The 18,972-nt window shown below is 39.7% G+C and overlaps 1 protein-coding gene across 7 annotated transcripts in view; it reads right to left on the bottom strand.

Moving 5' to 3' along the window:
- Positions 1-18,972, bottom strand: part of DLG2 (discs large MAGUK scaffold protein 2) — a 1,973,535-nt gene that overhangs the window by 139,043 nt on the left and 1,815,520 nt on the right. For all 7 annotated transcript variants that reach the window (XM_057748299.1, XM_057748301.1, XM_057748302.1 and 4 more), the window contains one exon: positions 11,510-11,624. In XM_057748299.1, coding sequence (XP_057604282.1) covers positions 11,510-11,624 — 115 coding nt within the window. The remainder of the gene's footprint in view (positions 1-11,509; positions 11,625-18,972) is intronic.

The following is an 18,972-nucleotide window of genomic DNA, read 5'->3' as shown; positions in this document are numbered from 1 at the left end:
AGGACAAAGGTAAAAAGGTATACCAAGCATTTTATAATCATTTAAAACCAAAAAATTTAGGATTAAGAATTTAAACAAGTTAGCTATCACAATGTTTGCCTTAATTTTTTTAGCTACAATGTAGGATTATATGGATAGTGGAAAGATGGAGATACATCCAGTGGGGTTTATAAAATTATAAATTTAAAAATTTGTAGTACTTTTCCTGATGCCTATATTTTGTTCCTATTTTTCTTTTGACATTAAAATGGCCTTTCTTATATAAATGATGGCAGTAATAAAGAGCAATCAATTTAAAATATAATTTATATGTGGGTCTATTATTTTTAGACTTCTTACTTGGTGAAATTAAGTTGTCAATCCGATGTCAGTCCCCTGATTTTTTAAATTCTAATGTTGTTGGTCAGGGAAATCTACATGTCTTGCAGCCTCTGCATTTTGGAAATCACACATGGAAAGAACACTAACACCCAACAGCTTCCAGTGATTTCCAAAGTCCTTTGAGGCATTTTTATACCTTTTCTTAAAAATTTAGACCTGAGGAGCAAGGAGAAGGAGTAGAAACTTATGCAGTACAGGAAGACTAAAGTGTACTGCAGTTGCTAACTAAATGTGAAACAATGACACCACTTAACTTTTAGCAGATCTCCTACAGTGGAGAGTGATGCCTGAAAGTAGGCCATTGAAAGCTCAGAGCAAATGGGAATTTCAAGCTTCTCAAGCACTAAGAGGGCTGAAAGATAATGTTTCTACAGATCACAAAAGCAGGCATATGGATACTGTATATAAAGTACTCTTTTAGGTAAAAGACAATGCTTGGCTCCTTGAAAATGTTCCCAGTGCTGACTTCGTGTTTCTCACACTTGCTGCACTATATACTAAGGGAAACACACATGCCTTTACCTTTGAGCAAACTGTCCTAAATCAGGTGTCAGCAGGACTGGCATCACTGGTGTGGGCCTGGTGCTTGCAGAGTCTTGCACGTAGTATTATGCTCTGCTCTCACCATCCTCGTATTCTAAATTTTGAACATGGAGCCCCATCTTCACTTTGCACTGGGTCCCACAAATTGTGGAGCTGATTGTGGGTCTCAGGCTGCAGGTCCCCCCATGTTCGCGGCACAGTGTATGACGGGCACTTCAACTGTGTTGTTTGATGTGGGGCTTTATAAAGATAGGGCTATACAGGCTGCAGAACCTTTTGGCAGAAGAGGGGCAGAGAATTTGTTCACACTGTTGCCATGGCCACAGCTCAGGGGGTCTTGCTCAATTTAACCACAAATCCACATGCTCTGGGCATCTTCAACTAGACGACAGGATCTAAGGTGACGATGATATTCATTCAACTGCCCGTTCAACATTTAATAATGCATAAGTAGTTCTATAGAAATCATGCAGTGTATAACGTGGCAGTAAATGAAAGAGGAGGCAAACACTAGACGAAGATACATCTGAGTTGTGGGTTCACACATCTTTAAAGAGAGTGGACTGAGGCAAGAGCTTGGTACTATTCCTTGCTTGGAGAAAAGAGTAGATAGTTCAATACTTTGAGCCTCAGATTTCTTATGTGAAAACTGTGAGAAAACAATACCCACTTAACAAACACTTTAAATCAAATCAAATAAAATATATGAAAGCCTTTCAATAAAGCCACATGGCACCACAGATAGCGGCAGGGGACAGCTGGCTTGTTGTAGGCCCAGCTTAGCCGCTTATGGGTAAACTTCAAACTTGGTCTCAATTTTCTCTTCTTTACAATGAGGCTAAAAACAGCACCTACCTCATGAGTGGGGGTTGTTAGAATTAGATAAGATAAGCCACATAAGGTGCTTAACAAACTGTTTGTTATAGAATAAGATGCAATTATAATTAGCTGTTTATTATTATGAAGTGTTTTAAAAGAACCTGTAAATGCTTATTACTGTTTCTGTTCTTATTATTGATTTACAGTAAAAAGGAAAATGGATTTGAAGTCTAACCTATATTAAATATGGCATTTGTTTGGCTAAATGAGTTTTAAAAAAACATAGTTTGAGACAATTATCACTACTGAACAGGACGGGCTTATTCATCTGATCAAGCAGAGACAAGGACCTCTGTTAGGCAGGGAACCATTTGCAAGCCATGAGGTAATTAAGTAAAATTTTAATTAAAAGTTAAATGCTCTCCAATCTAGTAACATCCATAATTCATTCACTTGATGGCTTCAGCAGTTACTGTATGCCAGACTGTGCAGATACAGACTGTAACTGGGCAAATCTCCATTTGAGAGATGCTCACCATCCAGTGGAGGGGACAGGTGAGTCAAGAGGTGGGCAGTGGAGAGGGTGTGATGGTTAGAAGAGAGCTTACATGGTGCAGAGGAACACGGAGGAGCAAGTGCGTAACTCAACCAGCATTTATGAGTCACTGGTGATTCTCCCAATACCATCATGTTTAACCATCATGTTCAATTGCTATTCAAAGAGTTCGTTCAATAAGTAAAGATTTCCTATAATGTGTCTGGCACTGTTTCAAACGCTGAGATGAAAGGCCCAATGTCCTGAGTTTACTGCCCTGCTCCTAACCTAATCTCATGATTTAGGGTGATGATTCCCTCAACTTTTCCATGCCCTCATCTCTTACCTGTTCTCTCTTTTGTAGCTAGAGCTGTTCAGATTGTTCTTGGAAGTAGTAATTTTGGGCTAACAGGCTAAATACCTTCTCTGGAGATGTGAAATTTCTGGAAATATGATTACCATGGGGTGGGCGTGAGGATCAGAACCCAGGTTGGTAGAGTGATTCTTGAGTGTCTTCAGGGCAGAAAAGATGCCCTATTAATCTTTTTATTCCCCAGGGCACAGTACAGTATAAGGTAGATGGTTACCACTCTGAAACAGTTTTCTGGATGAATGAATGAGTGAGCAAGTGAATGAATAAGAGTCTGCCATTAATAAAAATGATATCTAGATTCTACATCTTGGAACAGAGGGATAGATAAAAAATGTGATGGTCAATGGAAGGGTCGTCCATGGTACTTTTATCCTTCTTCCTACAGAAATCCAAAAATTACAAACCTTTTAAAATCAGGGTCAGCCTATGATTTTAGGGGAAGGATACACCTCCTCTAGATTCCCAATGACTCCTCCTTCCTTCTGTTTCTGTCACAAAATTAGCTGCCTGAAGACAGTCTTTTGTTCCACAATTAAGGATGCAATTAAAAATGCAAATGCCTGAAAGGCTGCACATAATGCTAATGAGTCTCAAAGTATAAATGAAGAATCAAAATCTATTCCACTTTAAAGGGGGCACCAGCTTCGGAGGCAGGCTCTGAGCAATCAATGGAGGGGGTAAAGGACCTCCACTTTACCTAAGGGGCCCACCTGGCAGGCTCTTTCATAGGCTTAGTTTAACTTAATCCTAACAACAAGCCTATGAACTGGGTATTATGTCCATTTTATAAATGAGAAACTCAAGTTTCAGCAATCAAGTAACTGTGAAGCCTGGACCAGAAGCCAGGTCTACCTTGAGGAAGTCAGTATAAAGACCAAACAGAGGGGGCTTCCTAGGTGGCGCAGTGGTTAAGAACCCGCCTGCCAATGCAGGGGACATGGGTTCAAGCCCTGCTCCAGGAAGATCCCATCAAAGAGAAAAGAGAGAAAAAAAAAAAAAAAAAAAAGACCAAACAGAAGGTCTATCAATATGAATGTAACTTCTGCCCCTGCAGGATTAACTTCCTCCTCACGGTGCTGTAATACAATAAGCATGGGCTCCAGTGAGAGATACACCAGAGATACACCTGGGCAGAGAATATGGCTTGGCCACATAGCACCATGTGCAGGTTATTTTTCCTTCTACAAGGTTCCTCCTCTGTAGAATGGGGATAATAATTATAATTGTGTCATAACACTGTTATAAGGTTTAAATGAAATCAGGAGTAAAGCACTGGCACACAAGCTCTGGCCTCTCAGTGTGGTTCTGGCTGCCCATCCTGACTTTACAATGTCTTCTCTAGATCTCTCTGGATTCCCAAGTCTAGACTATCTCCAGACTTTCTGCCTCATTTTGTTAAACTGTTTCAGGTACCTGGTCATGTCTCCCCAGATAAGATTTTAGGAGAGATAAGAAACTCTGAATCCAAGGTGCTACAATACATTGAAAGAATAAATGATAATTCTGCCAAATAAGAATATATGAATGAATGAACGAGAGGCAGTAAAAATGCCATTGTTGGCCAGCCCTGTGCCAAGCACTGGGCAGGGGATGCACAAAGGATTGTAACGTCCCCTGGGGACAGCTGCTAAGAGTATGTTGGGTCCAATGTTGAAAGGGAAGAAGGTAAAAATCTGACTTGTAATAAAATTCACAGATTTCATGGCTTTGCCTTAAATGACCCTGAGAAATCCACAGCCAAGTGAAGTTGGAAGCAGCTTTGCACTGGAGCAAAGTCCCCTGATTGGCTTCATTCCACATTCTTGCTTTGCATCCCCAGGTTACTGACCAGCAGTACAGTGGGGGCAGGAAGTAGAGCGGAAGGATATACTACTGTTTAAAGAAGAAGAAGAAAAAAGACCAGAGTCTCTTACTTTTATGATGATGTTGCTTTCCCCTCCCACCAAAATCAATCAGGTGACAACATCTTTCCTCTAGAATAAAAACCCATCAGGATAAAGAATCCTGGGTGAAATCTGTTCGCTCAAGACTTGCTTCAATGTAACTCCCAGCCCTATGTCCCTAGAATAGGAAGATTAAGGGTGCTGAGAATAAGACAAAGGATGAGCTTCACCCTGAACCCAGCCCCTACCCCAAGTCCTCTCACTAAGAGGGTAAAGGCTGTGTGTCATGGTCTAAATGTATTATTGAATTAGGCCTCAGTTGAAAGAGAGTCACAGAGTTCAGCAGGCAAATGAAGCATCCTGAAAGGCCTTGCAGAGCCAAATGTGTCCTGGAAATCCCAGTACCAGTAGGTAGTGCCTGTGTCCTCAGGACACAACCAGACTCCACACACTTGGTACTGGGTTTCCATAGGACTAACTGCTCAAAGGTCTTGGCTTATCTTCTAATGTTTTTCTTTCACATTTGTATAGGAAAGAGAGTCGAGGAATTAATTCATTCAACAAATATTTACTAAGGAGACTTCTTTATGCCAAGCACTGTGCTGTAAGGCACTAAGGATATAATAAAATTAAGACATTAACTGGGATTTGCAGGTCCAGTATTGATGGTATTGCCATTTCAAGGAGCTTTACCATGAAGCTTTAATAAAGACCACAGTGATCACTATTATAATAGATGAGTTTTAAATACCAGTGGTCTCCTGGGTAGATTTCATTGTAGGAAGCCTTATAGGCATGATGTAAAGATTAAAATAGGTTAATAATTGCAAGGCATATAACACATGAGGTATCACAAAAGGCTAGTTACAATAATGATCTGCACACTACTTTGAATTGCCTGCAGACATGGACAAGGAGACTCCTGAGGGAAGGAGGTCTGCTCTTACTCATCTCTGCATCCTTAACATCTACGGCAGACTGGTATATTGTAGGTGAGTACGTGAAACCATGTTTGTTGAATGAAAGAACCGATGCCCTGATGAATTTATGTGTAAAAATCTTATGTTAAACAATGGGGCAGGAGACAGACCTCAGCATTTGTTATATTATATAGCCTTTGAAGCAAAAACTGTCAAAGAAAGTAGAAAGTTGGAGTTACCAGTTTAAAATGTGGACTTAAAATCACTGTAAAAAGAAGTAAATCCTTCAAATCCAGAACAGAAAACTGTGCGCACAGGGCTTGGAGCAGCTGAAGAATGCAAAGGAAAAATGGAAGAAACTGTGAGGACAGGGATGCTGATGACACCCATGAGGAACTGGAAGGGCCAGGTGTAAGCAAAGCAACGCTTTCTTCTTAGCTGTGTCTCCAGCTGAATTCTTTTCGGATTCTGCCTCTGGACAGACCCTTGTGGGGGATGACAAATGCCTGATGTGTTGACAGAACTGGGCATGCTGGAGCCATAGAATCTTGGCCTTTCCCTTTGGCTTTCTGGGAGTCTAAGAGGACTGAAAATATAAAAGGTCTCCAGGAAGTGTGTCCTCCTTTCCTTGCTGAAGGAAAGCCAAGGGACTGGGAGGCTCATCCAATGCTGACGAGTGTCTCGTTCACAAACAATTCTACAGTCTCTGTCCTGCAGGGGACAGGCTGCCTTTCTAGTAAATGATAAATACCACTGACATTAATCAATTGCCTCCCATGTGCCAGGTATTTAAATTCACCATTTTACTTAATCCTCACAACCACTTTGTGGTACCCTATTACTATGCTAATTTCACAGATAAAGATGCTAAGGCCAGAGAGGCTGATCACTGAGCTAGTAAGTGGCAGAACCAAGATTTAAATGGTTGTGTGTCTGGCACAATCCAGCAACTGTGCTCTTAAATAAGCACTGCCTCTCTACTGCCTCACACACAGGACCTGAATGTCTAGTTCAGGTCCAGTCCCACTCTGTGATCTTGGTGGCAAATATTTAACTTCTCTGAGTCTCACTTTCGTCACCTGTAAAATAGAGGAAATATCCCCTGACTCTTCGAGGTGTTGGGAAAATCACATGGGGAAATATATGCAGAACACTAACATAATGGGTGGCCCACAGAAGGTGCCCGACAAACATTTCCTTCCACTTCTAACTTCCTCATCTGTGCCAGGGAGAACTGCCTTCCAAGTTGGCTAGAACACCAAGGGTCTGGGGATCCCAGAGATGCTAGCTGTAACACAGTGAAAATGTGTTCTCCTGCCTGTGTACTGCGTTGTCTGCCTGGAATGCTCCTCCTTGTTTACTCTATCTGCAAGCTGTAGATCACAACCCATAAGTGAGTTATTAAATCAAGTCAATGAGTTGTGATCTCCATTTTTTTTTAAAGGAAGATGAATAGAATGGAAAATAGCAAAGTTCACTGTACATAAAACGTACACTTCCATGAAATTTTTCTTTCAGCTTTACATGTGTTATTTACTGGGTCATGATGAATAATGCATTTCTTACTTTCAGTAAAAAGGCATGAAGGTCTCTAGATTAACTCATATAAAATCTTCAAGAATCTATTCAGGTATCCTTGCATTAGGCAGCAGTAAAGGTTTGTGGTCTTCCTAGAGCTAACTTTTCAAACCACACTGCATTGTGATTGTCTTCCCCTCACATCTGTCTTCCCTACTAGATGTGAGTTCCTTGGGGACAGGAAACATGACTTCTACTGCTGGGTCCTCAGTGGCCATTACAGGTCCTGGAACAAGATATACACTCAAAAAAATGCTTGATGAATGCATAAATAAAGTATAGTAACTGACTTTTAAACTTAAAGTCACAACAGAAAGCTTATTCACTTGAACTCTCAAAATCGATACCTTTCATTAACAAACGAACATGGGCCAAGTATCTATTTTATATTCTTTCCTGTGACCTTTTACTCCCCATTGGTGGACTTACCTGCTTTTCTTCCTTCCCCTTTCCATTCTCCCAGTGTCCTGTGCTCTCTTTTATCAAAAGAAAGGATCTCTACTTAGCCATTTGCATGAATATAATCCGCTCTTTCTCTGACCTTTCTTAGTAACTTTTAGATACAAAAGTGCACCCTATTAGTAGCAGAAAAAGCCTTGTTCTGCTATAGGGATGCGTTTAACAACTGATAAGAAGGGGAGTGCATATTTTGGAGGCAGGGAGAGCTCAACCTGCCCATATGGAGAGCCCTAAAGTACATGCAACAAAACCCGTATTCCAGTGGCTCAGGAACCCAAGTGCATCTATGGCTGAAGAACTGATAATGTACTTGTGGAGCATTTTGAAAATATTTTATTCAAATTTTTAATATTTTATTTACTTTTAAGGTTCTACAACTATATGTTTCACAATGCAGGAAATACACAATACACACATAGACCATTAAATCAAATAGATCCAAATCACTGGCACAGAACATGTACAGTATTATCATTAGCGGCAATCAACTCCAATTGCATGGCACTACCAGAGCGCTTCAAGCACCGTACAAAAGAGATTAAAAGAAGGAAAATAATTACAACTAGATTGGAAAACAGAGAGGGTTGGCTCAAGTTTACACCACACTGCCTAGCTCAGATGTGCTAGTTTCCTCCTTCTCTCTTCCACACTGTCAAGCAAATAAATTGCCATCACCCAAGGAGGACCATTTCTAGCAGGGGAATGAGGCCAACTTCTGCGCAATTCTGAGAAGATGCATCGTCTTGGATGCGGCCAGTGCATGGCTAATGTTGGGGGGGGGGGGGAGAGAGAGAGAGAGAGAGAGTGTGTGTGTGTGTGTGTGGGTGGGTGGGTGTGAGAGAGAGAGAGAGAGAAAGAGAGAGAGAGATAGTGTTATGCACAGGGAAGAGGAGGTAACTCCAAGGGGAAGGGTGGTTTTGTGGTGCAAATATTCTACTAAGTCAGCTAAATTGTACATTACAGAACAAAGAAGCTGCTTGATTTCTGGTTTAAGTTTTGGCTTCCTGGAAAAATATGAATAGTACTAAAGAGATCCCATATGAAATCCCTATAGTACAGTTTATCCTGTGTAAAAACCTCAAAGAGGTTTCTGTTTGAATTTCTCCTCTCAGCTAATCTACTCCTTAATCCAAGAGTCGGCCACTGTGCTGACAGAAGCACTTTGGGATTCACAGCCAAAGTGCATTCAACAGCTGATACGCATAAGCTGAGCCCTAGGCAGGCAGAGTGATGTATAGCACTGGGAGGCAGGAGATCTAACTCTGCCACCAAATGGCTGTGGGCTCCCCGGCAAATCCTTCCCTCCTGGGGCCTCAGTTTCCCCTTCTGTAAAGTAAACAGTGGGCCTGGTGATAGTTAACGTTCCAGCCCTAGAATTACATAAAGCTGAGAAGAATAAAGACAGTAACATTCCAGGTTGTCATTCTCAGATTAACAAAACATGCTCGTCATCTGATATTTATATAATCAGAGAAATTCTGCTATTGATTTATTTTGAGACAGTTAAGTAGCTGACTTTCTAAAATAAGCACAATCAACTGGCACTAGTTCTATTCAAGTGATCTAGACGAAACAAGCACATCTATGAAAATCCTATACCCAAAATTGGTGTTAAAAAAACAAAACCCCAAACAACAAAGGTACAAACATATCGAATCATTTTAGTAAGAATTCCCTTTAGGCCTTGCTATTTCATTGTATTAATTAATGAAATTAATTAATTAAAATTAATTTATCACATTGCATGAGAACAAGTCCAGGGGATCTTGTAAGTTCTTTCCCTCTGAGTTTACTCTATTCATGGTCCATATATCCTGCAATTCTATGCCTTTAAGAGTCATTTAGATACTGAGGTCAGCCCTCTGCAAGACACTTTTAGTATCCTGCAAAGAAATAATTTGGGAAATTTCCCATGAAGTGTCAGCTATTTTTGAGCCTCATTTAAAAGTAGTTCCTCCTTTCAATACAATCTCCAACTATTAGAATGTTAACAAGATAACATTCTTTATTACCTTGTCTTCATCTCTTTTGTATGGTATAGTTTTATTTACCATTTTAGAGAATAAAGGTCTGATTATGAGTAACACTACTATTTCAAATAAGTCTATTAGTTTTAAACAATAGCATCATATCACTTCATTTAATTTTCCTAATCTTCCACAACTCACCACTTAATTAAAAGGACTAAGCTATTACCAGCATATTTTCCACAAACTCCTTCTAGTACATTGACATTTTTATTCATTCTATTTCTTAACAAGATACCAACAATATGGTAATTTTTCCTTCCAGTTTTATTCTATATAGCCATTCCATTTTTATTAGCTGATTTATTTCTAACCTACTAACTTAACTGGCTTTTCCTAATTTGCTACCCAAGACCAAAACATTTCCAGATGAGAAAATATTTTATGTCACAAAGACCAGTAATACAACACAAGTAAGAACAGAAACAGCTACTTTCCATCATATTTGTAACATCACTGCAAGACGTTCTAGGGTGGTTCTCAATAATTCCCTTCACAGATTACACAGAAACGTATCAAAATAATCTTCCAAAATGCAGTTTAACAAATTTGTGACATGGTTATTCTGATTTTTTAAATTTTTATTTTAAATCTCAGGGCTTCAGAGGTACTGGAACTCCCTGGAATAAGAAGGGACTCTATGCTTGTCAGAGAGGCCAGCAAATCAAGGCCTTCGAGAACCTGCCGCCTTCTGGAATCCTGCTCCCTTCTTGGCCCTGCTGTGCCTACCTAATACACACAAAAGATAACTTTATAGCCAAAGTGGAACCAACAGGACAAGTCAATCCAAGTATATAAATTAATGTCTATAACATGCACCTCCTGTCAAGAAAAGGCAGTAAAATTTCAGATCAGGAGGGTATGACCCTAGGTGGGAGTCAGAATAGATCCTGAGGGACAGAGAATACAGTGAGGATGGGCATGGTTCCTCCACTGGTACCTGGATTCATTTTCACCATTAAGTGGGCATCACTCCCCTCTTTGGCTGCTAATACTTACATTATTATTATTTTTTTGTTATTAGCCATCATTCTTTTTAATTGAATCACAGTGGAATGAGGAATAGTTTCCAATTGGAATTAGGAAGATCTTCCTAGATTTTATGAAAAAATAGGAATCAACGCTTTAACATGACATAAAATCCTCAAAGAAATATGATTAATTATTTTTAAGAAAGAACTGGATATTTCAAATTTAATGTTTTTACAGTTTGTAAGTGTACAGCTTTCTGCTTTTTGTTGTTGTTGTTGTTTTAAGTATAGTCAGCACCAATGAAGTATATTTTGGGAGGAACACAGGAGGCTTATGCTATGAAGAGGTGCATGTTATAGTTGACTGATGATGGATCTTACTCAGGAGTTAACTGTGGGAATGAAAGACCAGAAGGCAGTTCAAGGTCCATCAATCATCTTTTTTTTTTTTTGGTAAATTAATCAGTTGCGTTAGGCAAGGAACAAGTAACTTTTGTGGTTTGAGAAACAATTGGTAATGAGATGCCACAGAAGAGTCATTCTACCAAAACTTTAAGAAAAAAAACCTCATAACTCTTTGATAGAGTACTTCTGATTTCCAATCAATACACCAAAGTTAATGTGACAGATGTCAAGCAGGCCAGGAAGCAATATGAGAATATTTTCTTCCCATACTGATGGTAAGCAAAGGCCTAGTGCTTTGGCCCACATATTTGATTTAAGATGTGTCAGAAATGAAAATATTTCTTCTCATTTTTATTACAACCTGTGCTGAGAACATAACACTGGATCACAACATGGTTAAAGAACTCGTTAAAAGCAGGGGCCTTTAACTAATTTAACATAATTAACATTTCAAAAATGTCTTCAAAATGATTAAACTTTAGGTCTTATAGTGGTGTACTGATGAGCGTGGGTTAGTTAAGAACACGTGTCCTGTTGCTATAAGGTGCTGCCTTTGTCTCCCCAAGCTGATGGCTCACAAGTACAGATCACAATAAGAAATACACTGTTGCCTACCTGACATAGAGGGAGCGTTTCTGATTGGTTCGCAGGGACCCGGACCCGGAGCTCATGCTGTGGTTCATCATCTGCTCTCGTAGGTCATGGATTTTGGCCTCAAATCGAGCGTAATCTGAGAATGGAAACGAAGATGGCAAATTTGGTTCTGTGCCTTCAGCAAGTTAGAAATATTGCACACTCAAGGCAGCCCTTCGTCCCTGTTTCTGGTTCCTTTGCAAAGCAACAGGTAGATGGACAACACAAGAATGGTGGAATACAGAAGGTTCACTTTTATACTATTTATTTGCAGACATTCACAAGAGGGAAAGGACAAACCAGTTACTTCCCAAAAGGTAATGCAAAAACATACCGCCACCAACATGTGAAAAGTCCATGGGGGAGAAAATGGGTGTTCTTATAAATGGGCTATACCAGGTATCCTTGTGGTGATAGAAATGTTTTCTGTCTTGACTGTGGTAGTGGATACAGGTATTTGCACATGTGATAAAATGACACAGAACTAACTTCACACACACACACAAATGACTACAAGTAAAACTGAGGAAATTGAATAAACTTGATAGAGTATGTCAATATCCTGCTTGTGATAGCATGCTAGAGATTTATAAAATGTTACCACTGGGAAAAACTGAGTAAAAGGTACACAGGATTTTCCCTGCATTATTTCTTACAACTGGATGTGAATATATAATTATCTCTAAATAATAGGCTTAATTTAGAAAAGAGAGGGTTAAAAAAACCCTGAAAGTTCATGAAATTACCAATGTTATGGGGGTTGAGGTGAGTCTCCAGTTACCCTCGGCCTGATAGACCAGAAAATCAAGTGTTTGGTGATGAACTGTGTAAAAAAACACCACTTAATTTTGCTAAGTTTTTCTTTTCCCTGGGGGGTGGGCTTAGAAGCTGATTACTTGGGATCATACCCTAAATTTTGCCTTATAACTTTAATATAAAACATCATATGCCAAACTTCATCAATTCTAACACAAACAATACATTTAAATCAGCTTTCCAGGAGATCAGGGTCAGAAAATATTAAATCTATTTTAGAAACATTCACAATATATGGATCTAAAAAAATCAAGGAAATATAATTACTAAAATACACTATTTCATCATAGGAAAAATTTTTTCACCACGTCAATCCAAAAAAATACAGAAAAATAGGTTTTAAGATATGTAGTAACATACTCAGCATATAAAAAGAAATAGCTTCTGCAATTTCCATATTCTTCATCTCACTTGGTCTATCATCTCCTTGGCACAACAGTGTCTTGCTTTAGGAAAATCTAAAGCATTTTAGATTTTAACAGCGGTCTTCAATACATTTCAGAAAACAATTTGATTTTCAATTCAATTTATGCATAACTTTTCACAAAAACAAGAATGCCTAAATGAATATAATACAAGATGATCTACTTACAGCGTATCTCAAATTTTTTATAATAAAAAGCTCCACAAAATTAAATTTAAATTCAATTTACTGAATATCTAAATTAGTTGTTGAGGCATGGAATTTCATAAAGAAAATGATTTGACCTTGGTTTTCAATGATAGACAACAATGAATTCTGAATGTTAAATATTTTTAAAGTTTAGTACTCTTAAGATAAAACCCTCATAGCTGATGGAAAATTTCTGGTGCTTAAGCAAAGTTGGATGTTACCTAGATTTGGAAGACTTCCTGTTCAAAACTTCTCATTGAATAATTAAATCCTAAATGATAAAATAAGCAGAAAACACTTTTAACCTAAAAATCTAGGGACTTCCCTGGTGGCACAGTGGTTAAAAATCTACCTGCCAGTGCAGGGGACATGGGTTCGATCCCTGGTCTGGGAAGATCCCACATGCCACGGAGCAACTAAGCCCGTGCGCCACAGCGACTGAGCCTGCGGTCTAGAGCCCGTGAGCCCATGTGCCACAACTAGCGCCCGTGGGCCTAGAGCCCCTGCTCCACAACGAGAAGCCACAGTAATGAGAAACCTGCATACCGCAACCAAGAGTAGCCCCCTCTTGCCACAACTAGAAAAAGCCCCCCGTGCAGCAATAAGGACCCAAAGCAGCCAATAAATTTAAAAACCAAAAATAAAAATAAAATAACCTAAAAATCTAACTGTAATTTAAGATATTTATTTCATTTCATTTTAGCAGGGAGAGAAAACACTTATTTACAACCATCAATATAATATGATGCTATATGCAGATTTAAATCATTCTGAGCAAGTCATATTTTCTTGCCGTCCTATTAATATCCAATTAATTTTTATTGCCAGCCACATGGCAGATGCTGTGCTCAGGGCTTCATGGGCGTTACTTCATTTCTTATTTAAATTACAAAACCAAGTCCATGGATGTTGTAAAAACGTGAACCATATAGAAAAACTCAGAATAAAAAATGAGAGGTCCCCATCCCCCCTTCTTCTCTCTCACTGCTGTCCTTCCCTATAGCACAGCCTGCAGGTACATAGGTGGTGGGTGCTGGACTTCCGCAGACATTTCTCAATTCATTTGAATACATACATACCCCCATGCACATATGAGATCATAATTATATATTATGATAATGCTGTTTCCTCCCTTTTTAACAGTGTAACTTGGATCTTTTCCTACCTTCTCTTAAGTAATAAGTATCATGTTTCTTAATACCCTTAATTACATTCCATAGTTTAGACTATAATTTATTTAACAATTCCCATATGACAGCCTTTGCTGTCAGACAAGGATCATCTTGGTGTATGTGAGCACATTCATGGCAGGTCAGCAGAGCACTGTAGCATGAGTACCAGTCAAAGCTTTGCGCATATGTCACACACCCCCTTAGCATTTTCTGGAGAAAATAATCTAGCCTGGAACAGAGTTGGAACTCTCCGTTTCTTCTGAGCCATGCTCCACACTATCACTAGCTAAATACCATGCATCACCCCTAAGAATCAATAAATCTGCCATCTGTTCCTAGGACATCCCCTTTACCATTTTGATGACTTTACTATCATGACAAAAACCTGAAATCCCACTTCCGACTGTCCCTCCCAAAACACCTAATTCAGTGCCAGTCCTCAACTCCACACGGCCACTTTGCTACTTTACTGTACTTATCACACCAAATTACAATCATTTGTGCCACTGCTCATGCTTCCCATTAGCCTGAGCTCACCGAGGCTTTCCCTGTTCCTAACCTAGTGTCTGGCATGCAGGAGACATTTCATAATAGGTGCTCAATAAACATTTTCTGAATGAACGAATGAATAATGAATGAGGAAGTGAGCAGAACTGAAATGAATTCAGTTCTGAAATGCCTGCAGGTACTTAAACTGCCTGTTTTCAATATTAAGGTTTTTTTTTTTAATGAAGAAAGACAAGATGCTTCTCCTCTAGGACTTCTTTTTTCAAGGCTAATTATCCTAATTTCAAGGCTTTATTCCTCTCTAATTACAGCCACTCCCAAATCCCACTGTTATTTTTACTGATCTCTTGGCAGTTTCTGTGCTCTCCCCATCTCAACATTTTGGAAACAGTTCCCTGAAACTTAACCTGTATGCGATTGGCACTTTGTTAGGCTTTTCCTAACCGTGCTCTCCTTACTGTATGGTTCATTAGATCCCCAAAATGTTTTCTACCATGCTTTTGAAATGTTTATTCTACATCAGAGTCTGTGGTGTTCACATTCCCCACTATGGATGGGGGGGTATTATATTGTGTATTGTATTTGTCTTAATTGGAACTCATCTTGTTCTCAACTTCTCCACTTTGACAATCATGTTAAACACAAATCTTGTATTCAAAAGTGTTTATCCCTCTTTGCTCTTTTTTGAAAAATAAAGCTTTACAAGTAATTTCACCAAAGCAAAAACAGTAGGATCTGAGTTTACAAATATAAATGGTATGTGTGTATGCATGTGAGTGTGTGTGAGAAAGAGACAGAGACAGGCAGATGGACAAAAAGGAGAGGGGTTATGTCCCAACCTCTCAGTGATAAACAAGTTTATAGTTAGAAATGCTCTACAATAAACAAGAAAGTAGATACATAAATTGTGAAGTATGTATTCTTTGTTTTATAATAGTACTGAAAATTACATTTTCAATAAGTTAAAAATCTAACACTACCCTGTCCATTTAATCTTAATTCCCTCTTCTTTCCCCAAATGTTTCATTCACATCCATGCCTTCCCCTTTGGGATATTTTCCAATAAATTCTTAACACTTAGGAGAACATTCTAATGAGATTTTAAAGTGCTCAATTTTTATACATTCTAAAGGAAAATTCATGTTTTCTGAGCACCTGCAATAGACAGATTTCTGTGCTACATACTTTAAAATTGTTATATCTCCTAACAAAGCTCAGAGGTAAGTATATTATTTTAGAGGTGAGGAAACACGTTGAGAGAGGTTAACTAACTTCACCAAAGTCACAGAGCTTCTAGGTAACAGAGCTCAATGGACATGGAGCTAGTATTCAACCCTGCATGTCTGTGAGGCCAGTTTGTTTCCATCACATCCTAGTATCTACTAAAACACCACAATTCTCCCTTAGAACCTAAGGCCTCCTCAATTCTATACCCCTCCCTCCTAACGTCTCACTCTCCTTCCTTTCACCTACTCTATTATGTACATGCTGGTCCTCTCCTTTATTGTCCCATAAACTCCTTAGAGAGTGGGTATGCCTCACTCATCTTTGTTTCTCCAACCTCAAGGTCTGTCATTCCTCCTTTCCTACACACGGGATTGTACTAAGGCACAGAACCTAAAGGAGTTTACTTCTGGAATGGGGCACTGACAAGGAAATTAAGTAGGATAATGTTGAGGTGGGAAGCTGCATTAAAGAAGCAGGACCTTAAGCCACTATGGAAAACAGTACAGAGGTTCCTCAAAAAAAACTAAAAACAGAAGTGTCATATGATTCAGCAATCCCACTCCTGGGCATATATCCAGACAAAACTCTAATTGAAAAAGATACACGCACCCATGTGTTCACAGCAGCACTATTCACAATAGCCAAGACATGGAAAGAACCTAAATGTCCACTGATAGATGAATGGATAAAGAAGATGTACATAGGGACTTCCTAGGTGGCACAGTGCTTAAGAATCTGCCTGCCAGTGCAGGGGACACAGGTTCGAGCCCTGCCCCAGGAAGATACCACACGCTGTGGAGCAACTAAGCCTGTGCGCCACAACTATTGAGCCTGTGCTCTAGAGCCCATGAGCCACAACTATTGAGCCCATGTGCCACAACTACTGAAGCCCATGCATCTAGAGCCCGTGCTCCATGCCACTGCAATGAGGTGCCCAAGCACCACAGTGAAGAGTAGCCCCCGCTCTCAGCAACTAGAGAAAGCCCATGTGTAGCAACGAAGACCCAACACAGCCAATAAAAAATAAATAAAAATAAATAAATAAATAAATTTATTTAAAAAAAGATGTGCATACATACAATGGAATACTATTCGGCAATAAAAAAGAATGAAAAAATGCTTTTTGCAGCAACGTGGATACAACTAGAGTTTATCATACTAAGTCAGTCAGAAAGAGAAAGAAAAATACCATATCACTTATATGTGGAGTCTAAAATATGACACAGACGAACCTATGTGTGAAAACAAAAACTGACTTACAGACATAGAGAACAGACTTGTGGTTGCCAAGGGGGAGAAGGTTGGGAGAGGAATGGTGTGGGAGGTTGGTGTTAGCAGATGTAAGTTTCTACACACAGAATGGATAAACAGCAAGGTCCTACTGTATAGCACAGGGAACCATATTCAATAACCTGTGATAAACCATAATGGAAAAGAATATAAAAAAAGAATGTATATATGTATATCTGAATCACTTTGCTGTACAGCAGAAATTAACACAACATTGCAAATCAACTATACTTCAGTTTTTTAAAAGTACAAATCCACTGGGAGCAAAAAGAAATATACCTCTGGTTAGTTCATTTTCCCCTCTATAAATGATAAGCCATATTAAAGAAAGAATGCCACATTCTTGGGTATCTAAATCTAGTTGTTCCTGACTAGACACTTCCATATTGGAATTGCGTCATTTGCTTTCACGTAGACAAGATGAGTAATGATAGTAAACAGGGCAGAAGATCTGGATTATGTAGATGGGGTCAGAATCCTGGCTCTGCCATTTATTAGCTGTGCATCACTGTGAAAGTTGGGCTCAATTCCCTCTTAAGTAGAACAGGAATAATAATTGTACCTACTTCAAGATATGTTGGGAAGGTTATGTGAGAGAGCTAATGGCCTGAAGGATTGTCTCTTGGTAATGACTGGTAATTCTTCCTGTTAATTTTCACATGTAATTCAACACCTATTCTTGTTCACTGCTTGCAAAAGTCATAACCCCTTTCTGTACCAGGTAAAAAGGAAACCTGTGTCTGCTCTCAGTGCTGCCTAATACAGCCTTCCTCTGCCTGTTATGAACTGATGTATCCACCAGGCCAAAGAGGAATGAGCCACAGATGGCCATACTCTGGGACACCTGGCACCAGGATGGAATTTATCTACCTTCTGGGCAACCACTAAACGGATCCTCAGGGCCCTCTCACAGTGATTTGGAGGTCAGGAGAATGATGTCCAATTCCAAAGCTGCTGCTTTTTTCAGGGATATCAGTGACCTCATCCATCCGTACCATTTCAAGGCTTTGAGCTACTGATGGACACTTGGATGGAGCAACGGCAAGGGTGTGAATGCCACATGCTACACATGGGAGGAAGCTCTGCCATATACCTGTTTCCCCTGCAATTTGTCAGGTGTGAACAAGGAGACTCAGAAGCAAATCCACCCCATCATCCACACAGGAAAGGAGGCATTGCCTCCTGTGAGGAGACTGGGGCTGCTTAATGCAATAGGATTAACCTGCATTGATTAAAGCTGAACTACTGTGCACATCTTCAAGGCTCAGATGGGCAGCCTTGTGTCTGAGAGAAGAAAACAGTAAGTTTACTGGGTTAGACTACAGCACGAAGCCATAGGCATGTCATCCCTGAAATGAGCTGGTGGGTGGCATACCCCTTCACAGTCATGACCTCATCCAGCTGACTCAGGATTGTCAGTTACCAGAGGAAGCAGTGAGCAGAGCAGGACAGGGAACTCTAGGCTGGGAGGCCAGCTTTAAATCTTTTTTTTGGCTGTGCTATGTGGCATGTGGGATCTTAGTTCCCCAACCAGGGATCGAACACATCCTGCAGTGGAAGCGAGCAGTCTTAATCACTGGACCACCAGGGAAGTCCCCAGCTTTAAATTTTAACCCTGTCACTTACTACCAATGGGGCCATGGGAAGTATCTGAGCTTCAGTTTGCTCATCTGTAAATCGTGAGATTCCTCTCACAAAGTAGTGTGAGAACCAAAATGAGATTTGACATGAAGCACTTTGTAAACATAAGATAGTTGTTTCTGTTGTTACTGCGGTGGCCCCTCTTAAGAAAAATGCATATCCAGTCCTTAGTCACACTA

This window comes from Hippopotamus amphibius, chromosome 9, assembly GCF_030028045.1.
Source record: "Hippopotamus amphibius kiboko isolate mHipAmp2 chromosome 9, mHipAmp2.hap2, whole genome shotgun sequence".
NCBI lineage: Eukaryota > Metazoa > Chordata > Mammalia > Artiodactyla > Hippopotamidae > Hippopotamus > Hippopotamus amphibius.
This window is presented reverse-complemented; position numbering and strand designations above follow the sequence as displayed.